The sequence below is a fragment of the Rhea americana genome, unplaced genomic scaffold (genome assembly GCF_003343005.1).
Source record: "Rhea americana isolate MKP2758 unplaced genomic scaffold, rheAme1 scaffold_15, whole genome shotgun sequence".
NCBI classification, from domain to species: domain Eukaryota; kingdom Metazoa; phylum Chordata; class Aves; order Rheiformes; family Rheidae; genus Rhea; species Rhea americana.
In genome coordinates, this window is record NW_028185594.1 from 500,743 (window position 1) to 513,678 (window position 12,936).

General features: G+C 40.2%; 1 protein-coding gene across 1 annotated transcript in view; it reads left to right on the forward strand.

Annotated features, from left to right (window-relative positions):
- Nucleotides 1-12,936, forward strand: part of BARD1 (BRCA1 associated RING domain 1) — a 46,165-nt gene that overhangs the window by 18,149 nt on the left and 15,080 nt on the right. Inside the window, exons 5-7 of the mRNA XM_085299320.1 lie at nucleotides 2,843-2,923; nucleotides 3,631-3,803; nucleotides 11,616-11,724. Coding sequence (XP_085155446.1) covers nucleotides 2,843-2,923; nucleotides 3,631-3,803; nucleotides 11,616-11,724 — 363 coding nt within the window. The remainder of the gene's footprint in view (nucleotides 1-2,842; nucleotides 2,924-3,630; nucleotides 3,804-11,615; nucleotides 11,725-12,936) is intronic.

Here is a 12,936-nt window from a genome sequence, read left to right on the forward strand (position 1 = left end):
TAGAGTTTGTTTTCATTAACTTAAAGGTAACTGTTAAGTGGAAAATACCTGTGGTTAATAGAAATAATAAAGAGTGTAATGGGAAAAATTTCAACAGGGCTAAAAGTATACTTGCAGTTCTTGACCATCTGTCTATGCCTGTCCTGTGATGTGGTTGATACAGGGTTGAGAGGAGAGGTGGGGGATATTGGTCCAAGCCAAATGATAGTGGTTTTCTGGCCTTACGCCATCAGCATCTGCGGGATCTGAACTCACACTGGGAGGCAAGTTTCTTTAATACCTGTGAGAACACCCTTCTCTCTATATACTTATGTGACACTTTCTTTTAGATCTGCCAATAGATGGCCTCAATGCCTTTCTGGTTTCTCTCCCCCTCTCTCTCTATTCCCCCACCCCCCCAGGGGAGTATCGCCAAGCTGTAGCAGAGGTAGAGCAAAATAGTTGGATCATTTTGTTGTCACTATACATAAGCATCTGGAATTGGTGTTTTTTATGGTGGTCGTGCTGGAACAAGTAAACTCAAGGGACTCAAGCAACTTGTTGTAGTATGTTTTGAATTAGTAATCTCCAAACAATAGCTGGGTATAGGTTTAGTCTCTTACCTTCCATCTTTAAGTCCTTCCCTAAAAGTAAAAGCGTATTTGTATTGTGGTTGGCACAAGTAGGACTGGCACCCTACTCGGTGCTAAGCTTTTCTGGTTCATAATTAAGCAAAACATTTAAGTGTGTGGGTAATCGCTCAATGTGTCAAGCATGTACTCTTTTGGATCACTGTCAGATGTTACTACCTTGCAGGAAGGACTCTTAACATATGCCTGCTAAGGATCTGCTTCAATTTTTTATTTTTAAATTTATTTTACACCAAATTTTCACAATATAGTAGCTGATTTTTAAGAAATTCTTAGGGGATAAAAGGCGTGCCTTCCTAGCATGCCCCATGAATTTGAATTGAAAACTTCTGGCTATATTTTTTTCTTCGAATTTACAGACTATGAAGAATTTTCTTAACAAATCGCTTGTAATCCTGACTGACAGCACTTATGTAGACATTGTACAGTATAACTGAAAGAGCTTCCCTTTCTGTCATCTCACAGCTAGTTGCAAGCTGTAGAGAGTAAGTTCCATTTACGACTGAAGTGACAATGTATTTTTTTCTGTAACTTCTCCCAAATCCCCGTCTCTTTAGAACTCTTCTGTGAACTGGAAATCTCATTTATTTTTCTAATTTTGATTTGGACCTAGTTTTCGTTCTGTGTATGTTGTTAGTACTTTTGTCTGCACCAGCAGCATTTCCTTTAATAAAACTACAGTAGTGTTTTACAAATTAATATTCACACAGCTGTTTTGAAAAGCTGTGATACTACCTAATGCCCACACAAATTATTAGCTGTGCTTGTTGCTATATAGGAGTACTGTTGAAATGTCAAACCCTTGCAGTAGATGTTTGCAAACTTAACTTTAACAGATAAGCTCAGATTTTCCTCCTTATAGGTAATTATGTCATTTTCTATGGACAGAAGATAGTGTTGATCACTCTCTAAGCTGCCCCTGAATAACTGTTCAGATTTGGTATATCTGTGTTTCCTTGTGGCCATAAAGAATATGCTGTTCTATCAGAACACCTTAGTTGCTTAAAATGTAATATTTTTCTGGGACATCTAGATTGTGAATATGACACATGGAGCTTGATTCTGATATGTTAATTTGCTTGACTGCTGTGAAGCCAGTGATTCTGAGCTTTTTTTGTGTGAGAATTTTGAGTTTAGATTTGTTGCGTGTTGGATTAACTTCTGCTAAAGAGTAAAAGATTAAAGCTATTCTGTGTTTCAGGAACAGGATGGGGAGTGCCTTGGTGTGGCAAGACATGCAGAAAGCTCAGGCTGCTTGGAGGACTGCTCCAAGAAGAAGGGGGAGAGGAGTTCAGAGTTCTCTTTGCTTCCAGTCTCTTGATTTCCTTTTTGGCCTGCTTTTTTAAAGGACTCTTGCTACAGACTTCCATGCCTTGGCTCCCACAGGAGGCTCCTACTTGGCTGTTTGTAGCTGCATCTATATATGGTCCAGTCATACAAACTTTCTCTCCTATACTTGACTTAAGAGTATCAAAATGTGTGATTCAGAAATTCTGCCCAGTTGCTTTGTTTACCTTGCTTCTACTCAAATTCTACCTTGTTACCATAATCTCTGCATCAGTTTCCCCTTTTTCCTACATATATTTTCTCCCTTACAGTAAAACCTCAGGATAGTACTTTTCCTCCCCCTCACCTCAAAAGAAAAGTACTTTTCTGCAAATTTAGACATGCAAGTGAAAGCTATTGCAGTGGAGTAGCTGTCAGAGATAAAGGTTCTGTCTGTTTCAGTATGGGTATGATTGTAGTGTTAAATAGAAATGTTTTCATTTTTCCTTTTGACTTGAGCGACAAGCTTGTCAGGCACATGGGCTAGGAACATGCATAGGTAAAATAGACTAATTATTTAGAATAATTTGAAAAAATTCAAATCTGAAGGATGTTCAACTTCTGAATAAATGTCCCTGACTCTTTCTTGCAGTCGCTTCTAGTGAGTAGATTGTGATCAGCACAGACTTGTCCAGCTATGTATTCTGAATTAAGATTGTCATCTGCGCCTAACTCGCACTGCTCTTCGATTAAGTAAAATGTGCAGGTACTTCTGCACATACAGTATTGTTATATAGTGATGGTTTCCAAGCTCGTTAAATGTTTATCTTGACAGTTCCTGTATGGAAGACTTACCAATGCATTTTTATTGAAACTAAATTAATCTGCATCTTTTTAATTTTGGTAGTATAGCTTTATCTCTTGATGATAACTCTTTCCCTGTGTAGGGTGACTTAGCAGCTGTTGAACAGCTATTGAAAAATGGAGCTGATCCTAATGTTAAGGACAATGCTGGCTGGACACCATTGGTGAGTGTTGTAGGGTTTTTTTTTGTCATCTTATCTTTTGATTAGATTTCATTTCATCCCTTCTGTCCTCTTCTATATTTTAGTCCCCTTTCCATAATTCATTGTCACCTAAATGCATGCAAAGTGAAGGAATGATGATAAATAATGGTAAAAGGATTTGTTATTAGCAACTACTTTCCTGCCCAAATCAACTTTCCTTTGCTAGGCTACGACATGTCAACAAGTTTATCAGCTTGTTATTCTGCAAGTGTCTGCAACTTCACCCGTGACCATGGTCTACAATGTGTGTGTTTTATGGATTCCTAATGCCCTCAGCTGTTTTTTACTGTTTTTTGAAGTATTTTGAGTGGTTGAATGAAGAGTGCTGCACACTTGAATTAAGCAAATAAATAAAAGGTGCTTTTTGACCATAACCTCTTTTCCGAAGAGTACCCTTGATAGTCTGTAATCTGGGAGGCTTTGTTCTCTCTGTAGTCTGATTTACACATAATTGGTTTCTACTCAGTTCCTTTTTATGCTTTTTATTAATACCATGTTCCAAAGTTAATTCATGTCAGGAACGAAATGCAGTGTCTTTGCATCATCTTCCATGGCCATGTACGGAGAGATGTTTAAAAATGAATGTGTTAATTTGTGTGACAGATGCTCTCTCTCAGTTCTGTTTCATTTGAGTTTTCTCATCACTACTTATTGATTTACTCAACCAGCACGAGGCATGTAATCATGGACACAAAGAGGTGGTGGAGCTGTTGCTACAACACAGAGCGCTAGTGAATACTACCGGCTATCAGAATGACTCCCCACTTCATGATGCTGCCAGGAATGGGCACGTGGATATAGTTGAGCTGCTGCTTTTGCATGGTGCCTCCCGTGATGCAATGTGAGTAGATGTGAAAAGTTATTTTAACTGTAGCATTAGTTCCACCTACAACTTCTGGAGTGTGTGTTAAATATGAACCAAAACTATTACTACAGTATATGCAGTTTATTATGCAGTGTGTGTGGTGGGGGGGATGTGTATGCTCCACTATGCTTATGTCCCTCTTTTCAATGTGTCGTCTTCTGCGTTCGGTTTGTCTTAATTTTTTTTAAGACATCTGAATCTCAAGTAATTGATGTATGTAACTTGAACCAGATGAGAATTGGTACAGCTGTTTGTCTTCTACACTGCTTGATTTGAGTGTTTCAGACCGGTGTCTCCTACCTTCACAAATGGTACAGGTACAGAGCTAGCAGTGTTGCAGACACTAAATGTGGTTTTAGGTATTGTAGTATTGCTGTACCAGGAACTGCATCGAATTCATAACTAGGTCCAATGCGTGCTGTCATTAGGTGTGGATGTGTAGTAACACAATGGTAAGATGAAGTCTTGCAAAACATCAATTTCCTTGCTAGCCCTGTGAAGTGGGGTAAGCAAGGTCAGCTTAATCTCTTCAGCTGCTTTCACAATACTTGCTCTTGAAACTTAGAGAAATAGGGTATTCTGCTGAAAAGTGTAGAGTTCTCTAATCCACTGTATTCAAGGTTAGGACTGTTTTTAAGAAACTTAAACCTGAAAAAGTAAAACAAGGATCAATTGTTCATCTTCACTGTGTTCTTGAACAACAAAGACCAGCGCATTACACTTGGAAAAGCTAACAACTTTAGAAGCTAACTTTCAAGCCATTTGAGTACCTGTGACTGGTTGTGTGGCGCTGCTTCTCTATTTGGCATTTGAAAGCATTGCGCAGATGGTAGCTTTGGTGCAGCTCTTTGACAGGACTTGGGCACTGGGAGGTTTGCACAGCAGAATCTCCAAACGCTGACACTGGGCTTCTCAGGTCACTTACAAGTCTTACAGACTCTGCTACCTGTGTTTTCCCAAACTTAGATAAAGCTGATCCTATTTTAGCTTACCTTGTATGAGCAAGTGTGACCTTTTGTTGAAAAAAGCTTTTCTTTGATTGAAGGAAAGATTTGTGTCAGTCTCGTTTTGCCTTAGCTTTTCGTTGAATACAGGTAATATTCAGCAGTACATTAAAATAGTGTGCCATGAGATATGTCACAACTCTAATTTTGGTATGTTTCCTGAAACTAGCTACCTCTTGCAGTATCTCTAAGTATCCAAAATGGCTTCTTATGGCTTCTGAATGAGCAATGTCCTTGACTTAACCTCTAGGGTGTTCAGGATCTTTTGCGGGTGTTTATATATATTTTCTTAGGCACTCAAGTAGCTTTTCAGCTGAATGTCTAGTGAGGAATTTTAAATGTCTATAGTAAAATTCTTATGTGATCAGTATCCATAAAAGTGGTAAGAAGTTAAATGATTTTGTGTTGGGGCGGGGGGAGGGAAGGGGAGTGGGTTCCTCCTCAAAATCCACTTGGGAACAAATTTAGCCTTCCTTGGTCTTGCTTCTTTGTCTTGCAGATGAAGCCAGAAATGCTTTAGCAAAAATCCAATTGTTCCCCTTACTTTGGGGAGAGGGAGGGGAAATTGAAGTTTCTGAATTTTCTATAGATTCTCTGTAACTTTGCCTGAAATGTTATTGCACACATTACTATTGCAGTAATGATGGAAGGCATACAAGCAAGATGTTGAGGCTTGAAAAGTAAGACTTCACCCACCTTTTCCAACCATTACCAGGAAACAGTGTGAGCAAGAACAAAGTGGCCAAGGCTTAAGAGCGCCAGTTTGCCAGTTCCCTCCTTGCTTTATTGTGCCAGGTACTTTCCCTGAATCATGACTTTGCAAAATTTTTTTTTCCTCTTTCTACTGCCTCTGGTAGTTCTCCTAATTAAAAGGAGTGGTTGGATTTGTCTAGGTAAGTGGATTTCCAAATGTGGAAAGCCCTCTTTAATGTGGAAACTTTTTTCTTTCAGTGAATGCAGGCACCCTTATATGATGATGTCTCTGACAAAAAGCTTACTTTACTTCAGTGATTCTTTTTCTAAATCCCTGGGGTATGCAGATCGGTTTTAAGAATGGGAAGCAAGAGCAGGGTCATCGCTTCAGATGGTGCAGTTACAGTTGTTTTATCAAAGTGACTGGTTAGAATTGGCCTCCTTGTGCTTAAGAGGAGGATCTGCCCACCTCCACATTATGACTCTAGGGTTTCTTAAGCAGAAATTGAGCAGTGATGAGCAGAATTCAGTTCTCATCTAAAAGGTTTATTTACTTAGGGGTATTTCTGAGGCATACACAGCTTTAAAGGTATGCGATATGTAAGCTAGAACTGTACCAAACTGGTATTGCCAAACTGATTGATTTGTTCTTTTTTTTTTTTTCCTCTTTTCCTTTGTATTATAAGAGATTCGTTTTGGTCCCTGTATAGGCTCCTCAGGCTTGCAATGAGCTAACTTTCAGCCCAGGAGAGGGCCCTCTTTATCCTAGCATATTAAAGTAATTCTTCATTACCTCAGCGGGGGGGAAAGATTTCAGTTCAGCATGGTTACTTAGCATTTTTATTCAGCCTAGTTCAAAATTGTGAACATGCTGAAAGTATTCAAATTTTACTTGGAACCCTGTAAAATGTAGCATGAACCTCCCTCCAAAAAAGCAAACTGTCACGTTCCTGTTTTGACTGTAGAATTAACTCCATTTTGTGCTTTAATGTGTGTTTGTGTTTTGGTGGGTTGACCTATGGGAATAAAAGCCTTGCTTGTGTTGAAAAGCTGGCTTAAAGCAGTAGTTTTGAAATGTAGTATGACAGTTGATAATTGTGCAGGATGAAATGTTTCATTTAAGGTATGCAGTATTCATAATTCTGTGAGCAAGTATAGCCACTTTCCAAGAGACCTCAGGTAATGAGATGTGCAGATAGGAGTGCAACACTAGCCATCAGAGGGCTGAGGCTTGAGGCTAGCTTAGGTTTAGGCTGTTGGGTTTGGAGACCCATCAAGTACATCTCATTCCAATATGAGTCAGACTAGTCTCCTATTTTTCTCCCCCTGCCTCCCATGCATTTTAGTATAGAGAGTATAGGAAGTAACTGTGTGTAACATGGAGCAGCTGCACATCCCTTGGAGAAAGGGAGTGCGGATGAGAACTACCTGATTTTCTAGGAAAGCAATGCTTGGCTTTTGGTATTTCTCAGCAAAGCTATTTTTTGGGAAATCTGCAAGATTTAGCAGTTGTGGCACTTCATTTGCCATTCAAAGTTTTCACTGACTGGGAAAGATATGAACTGCAAATAGAAAATATTATATGGACCAGTGGACCTATTAATTGTCCTGCTGATCTAGTTAATTTTTTTAACTTAATCTCCTACACATAGCTAATTTATATTTTTATGGGTTTTTTCATGTGCTCACCCTCTTGAATTCTTTTTTCCTTGCTTCAGAGCAAGCCAAGTGACTTGAAAAATGAGATGTGTGCATTTGCAATTTCACAGCACTTCATAAATGCTTTCATTCAAATGGGTTATCTTACCAGTTCTTCATGCACAGTAAGTTTAGCATTAGTAAAAGTTGTTTTGTTGCCTTATTTTTTTTTCCAGGTGTGTTAGTTGTCTTTCTGTAGTTTAAGTCAGATTCTGAACAATTCCAGATGAGTAGGAACACTTGGAGATACTCAGGTCTGAAGTTAGGAATGACATAGGGGCAAAAATCATCATAACCTGCAGATGATTCCAGGAGGTGCTAGGCCCATGGTACTGACATAACTTTGCTTTTTCCTGAGTTGAAGTCAGGATAGTGCAAGGCTTCACTATCCAAGTGCAAGATAGTGTGCCTAACTTCCTGCTAGCAGCAGGTTAGTTAGAAACCTGGCCCTATTCTGGGTGTCTAAGCTGGTGTTTCTGGCTACATGGATTCAATTTGCTTCTCCTGAGGTTTGGCACCCAAAATAAGAGTGCTGATTGGTAAGTCCAAAATTGGTCAGATTTCTGCATGAGAATTAGTTACACTGCAGGATTGGGACCTGGTTGCCGGTCTTCTGCTGAGTACTGAACTCTTCTGTGAGACTGAGGAAAAACTTGGTTTATGCTCGGCTGTGGAACAGTAAGTAGCTTTGTAATCGAGAGTTCTCAGCTGCTCCACTCTCACACCTGAAGTATTTTATAGCTATTGCTTGCCTGTATTGGAAACTCTGCAAGTTTGGGGCTTCTAAAAAAATTGGCAGAGCCTTCTTGGTGTTTATCTTTTGTGTTCTGTTTGGTCACTTACTTGCTGAAAGTTTCCTGAAATGTATGGAAAGTAGCTATTAAGTTTCTCGTTGACTGCAGCAAGTGAATTCTGCTCTTCGTAGCTGAGATTTCAGCCGTGTTGTGCCATAAACTGAATCCTCCTAAAGCTTTTTCGTAAGACATTTTGATCTGCCAGTCCTGAAGATAGCCCCTGTCATCTCAAGTAACGTCATACTCAGCAGATTATATTGCATCGCTCTTCATTGGGCTTCTCTTTGTTCTCAGCACAGGCGTCCTTCTGCTCTTTGATTGGAGTTTGTTCTGGCTGTGAGAGTTTGCCACTGACTATTGACTACCTCGATGACGGACTAATAGGAGACTTTGCATCAAAGGATACATCTGACTCTTGAGTGTTTAAATCAGCTCGCAAAAAGCCCACCTGCACTGGTAGACAGAAGTGTTTTTAGAGACCTTGTATTCTGGCTGTAGCATCAGATGCGCTTGCTTGTCTCTTGCAGTGACAATTGCATCTGTCATCTTGGAGCACAGAGCTCGTTAAGCAGTTGCACGCATTTAGACCCCTTCTGACCTTCTAGCAGGGGCAGGAAAATGTTGTCATAGATATTTTTTTAAAACACTGCTTTTTCGCATCGGGGGACTTAGTACATACTTCCTGTTTAGTTTTGTTTGGGTTAACTGGATCAAAATTTTCCCTTTTTCTTTTTCTTTTTTTTTTTCCCAACCTGAACGAGGCGGGAGATTCCTCTTGTTCTTTAACTTGGTTGAATGAAGACAGAATTGAGCACGTCTTTTTGGCAGCAGCTTATGCTTCTCATTTCTGTACCATATCCTCAACTGTGCTGGTACAGCTGTTCACATGTTCCTTGATCCTGTTCGCAGAATTTAAAAAAACAACAGCCATTTCTATCATGCTGAATGGTTCCTCGACTACCTGCACGCATAACTGTTCCAGAACTACAGGGACTAGAAGTCTTTCTGATTTATGATTATTTACTTCTTGGGTAGTTAGTGGGTGCCTATGTAAAAAGAACAAATCTGTTTTGTCTTTATTCTTTGTAAAAAGTATGTGAAAACTCTTAAAAAAAAAAAAAATAATAATTTTTTTTTCCTTCCTGAGCCATTCTCTCTTGTCTCTTAAATGCTTTTTTCATATACACAACAGCCCAAATGATGGGTGGGTTTATTCAAATCTGAGCTTTTAAATATCTTGTTGCAGTTTACTTTAACTGATGCACCTTAACATTGTATGAACAGCCACTAACTCTGCGATAGTTCATAATGGTAAGACAGCATTTGCAATACACTATTAAGAATGATCTTAAACGGAGGAGAAAAAGAAAGCTTCAGAATTGAGTGAATACAGAGGGTGGAGCTGGACTTCCATTTTGTACAGTTTAACTGGCAAAAGATACTGTTTTGTATTTAACTTGTTGGCCTGAACTGAAACATTCATGAGTGTGGGTTCCCCCTCCCCAGCAGCAACCAAGGACATTACTGTGGCTTTGATTGCAGGGGAGAGGGAGGAAAGAGCTTCCAAATGTCTCCAGCTGGCATAGTGGTTTTATTTCCCCCTCAGTAAAGGCACAGGCATCTATTTTAAAGATGATCTTAGTGTACGTGCTAATACGTGCTTCTCTGGGATACATTGTTGAAAGGAATGTCCTGCAGCAGTTTGACAGATACGGCCCTTAAAGACAGGCCAAAAGCCAGCCAGATGGCACAGGACAAAGCGGGAACAGCATGACAGTGTTTAATGGGCTGCACCTTGCAGGGCTGGGCTGGGGCTTGCCCAATTACCTTTCAGCCCACAGGATTTGTGTTGTGCTAGCTGCTGGCTCATTAGGAGCAGCAGTGCTAGGGGGTTGGCAGTGTTGTGGCATTGGCAATTGCAGCCCGGGCCCTCCCGTGAGGGGGTGTGTGATTTCTGTGGAGCATTGTTTTCTGAAGAGCATATTTTAGCAAGCGGTGGTCGGTCAGGAGGATAGAAAGGGCCGATCAATCTTCTAACTTTTCACTGCCCAAAATCCCCAGTTAAGTCCAGGTTAAGACTTAATGATCTGTGCTTTGGTTCTGGCTGGATCAGGTTGTGGCCTTTTGTGGAATTCCCTTCGATTTCTTCTCTTTGCAGGGACATGTGGTTAAGAGACTGCTTGAAAGCAACAGCAGTTTTTTGACCTTTTTAAATGTTTCATTGTTTTGATGACTAAGCTTGCCAGGTTGCACATACTGAGTCAGGGCTTTGTTCTCTGTGACAAGCTTCCCCCTTTTCAAGAGGTCTTACTATCTCTTTGGAGAGCTAGAGCCACTGGTGGCTCTAGCGGTGGGGAGAAGAGGTTCAGCTGGAGTAGCCATTATTCCTGCAAAGGGCAAAGCAAGCAGAATATCTTCCAGGTGCTCTGGCAGAGGAGCGTGTTTCCTAATGGCTGTTATTACACCTGTTCTGCAGATTCAGGTTTTCCTACTCTCGCTACTGTCCTGCAGCTGCAAAGAGGAGATACATCATGGCTGAGCTTGATGACGTGTTTATAGCAAACCACATCTGTCTGACTGCTGTTAAACGAATGGGGGAGGAAAGGGATCTCAAGCATATTTAATACCTATAAAACGCCTATGTTGGAAGATAGCTTTAGAGATGCCATGTAATAGGAATGGTAATCAACAAAATTACCAGCGAACTAAAATTTGAATGAATTGGCTGTAGGTGTTCTGTGGAATATTTGGTAAGACGTGTGCGCAAATTCTGGAAGTGTGAGGAAGTCACAGTTCCTGAGTAGGAAGTAAACAGTATTTCTGATAAAAGCATAACCATGTCAAGGTCAAATATTTAATAACATAGTAGATAGGAACTTTTGAGGTATCTTTTAAGGCAGAAGGGTTAGCCCTCAAGAGCTGCTGAATTACTGGGCCTTGTTGATAGATCTGCAGTTGCCTATAGTTCTGCGCTTGGCTTGCCCCATAAGATGTAATGGCAACACTAGCTGAAACGGCAGTAGAGCAGCAGGGTTTTGGCAGTGTGACTTCTGTGGCTGGGTTGATACCTGCAAAGCTCAGGCACGCATGGAAGCTAATATGGACAAGGAGTATAGTGCTAATGGTCATAAAGGGTCGTGTTACCAAGGCTTGGCTTGTTTTGTGTGTTTTGCTTTTAGCAGTATTTTCCTGTGGCTGCTGCGTGACACTGCTTGGTGGGTTTGGGTGTGGAATGTGTTTGTTTTTGGAGTTGAAATGCTTTTTCTTGGTTCTGTGACTGCAGTGAGAGATTAGAGCTGAAATTTCTGGGTCTTGTGAATGATATCAAAGTGCATTTCAAAACAGTTTAACAAGGGCTGTAGTTTATTTAACTTAACATGCTGCTCTGAACATCTTTCTCCTCAGCTGAATGCAGCAGCTTGTAATTCAGTATCCATCTGTCTTGCATGCAATTCTTACTTGAAGCTTTGTATATTTTAGCTGAAATTGCATATTAATAAGAAAGAGGGGGAGGAAAAACTACCCAGCTGATGCACCCAGTTAGTTGAGAATCAAGTCACATTTTATTTACTTAAACCCATCTATGCTTGTTTTGCCAGTAATATATTTGGTTTGCGGCCTGTGGACTATGCGGAAAGTGAAAAGATGAAGTCTGTGCTAATGTTACCAATGAGGAGTGCATCGCTTCCATTTAGCCAAGCCTCTGAGGTAAGTGTGTTTATTAAAAATGTAAGTTCATCCTTTAAGTATTGATGGCTTGGACTCTAAGTTGAGTGCATCACCTGCCTTACAGGGAGGTTTGAAATCAGTCGTGAAGATAACTTGGATAAAGTTTTGAAGCTTAATTTTTCTAGGGTGTATGGAAGATGCTTGCATGCCCTGGTATTCCACGTTGTAGTGGCTTTACCTGGGAAAACAAAGGAAGCATCTTGCAGTGCTGCTTTATTAGAGGAAAATGACTACTATGTGTTCAGAAATATCAGCTGAACTTCTACTGGTGGCTGTTTTTCTGCATGCCTAAACTTCCATTCACTAAACTGCCTGAAATGTTTGGCAATCTCTTTGCTCCAGATGCTTTTTGTGTACCTTCATTGGGCTGTTCCAGTATCTTCCTTCATCCAATGATGAAGATATCAATTCAGTAGTTGAAAACATCATATTTAATTTTTTGCCAAAGGTGTCTGAGGACTTGTAAGCAAAATCAGATTATCCAGACTCAACAAATTAGTGTATATCAAATGTTTTGTGTTTCCTAGTGAATGGTGATTGAACTGAGCTGGCTTATTTTAAGCATGCTAGTCCCTTCAGGATATACAGCGTGTTACAATCCCTCCTCTTTGAGATAGTGAGATACCCATTGGCCAAAAGCAAAATAGTGCAGCTAAAACAGACAGAGTATGTTTTACTGTTCTTCCCAAATGCAAGGTAATGCAGCTCTTCTGTTGCAAGCAAGCAAAGTTAGATTTTTGCATTTGCTGTAGGATGTGTGTGTCTGCGGGTGGTTACCAGCTCACGTGGATGGCTTCATCCTAAGCGTGAGGCTTTAAGATGACTGGGTCTCAAAGGTATATTTGTTCTGTGGGACCTGGCAGTACTTGCTAAGACCCAGGAGCTGGGAAGTACCACATTCTTGTCAGAATAAAACTTGAGTGAGCAGCTGCTTTCAATTTGTATTAGTACTGTCTCTGCATAAAGCCTTAAACATTGCCCTGGAAGTAATCAATGTATTGGATGCTTTTTTACTCAAAAGGAAATACAGGCCTTAATTTGATAGGTTATTTGACATATTGACAGGATAGCTGTGGGAGATCTTACTCTATTGGAAAATTTCTTTTCTCCTTCAACATTGCAGTCAGCATGGCTGTTTACAGAACAGTAAACTCTTTTATACCAGCTGAATGTGTGCGTTATCAGTCTTAC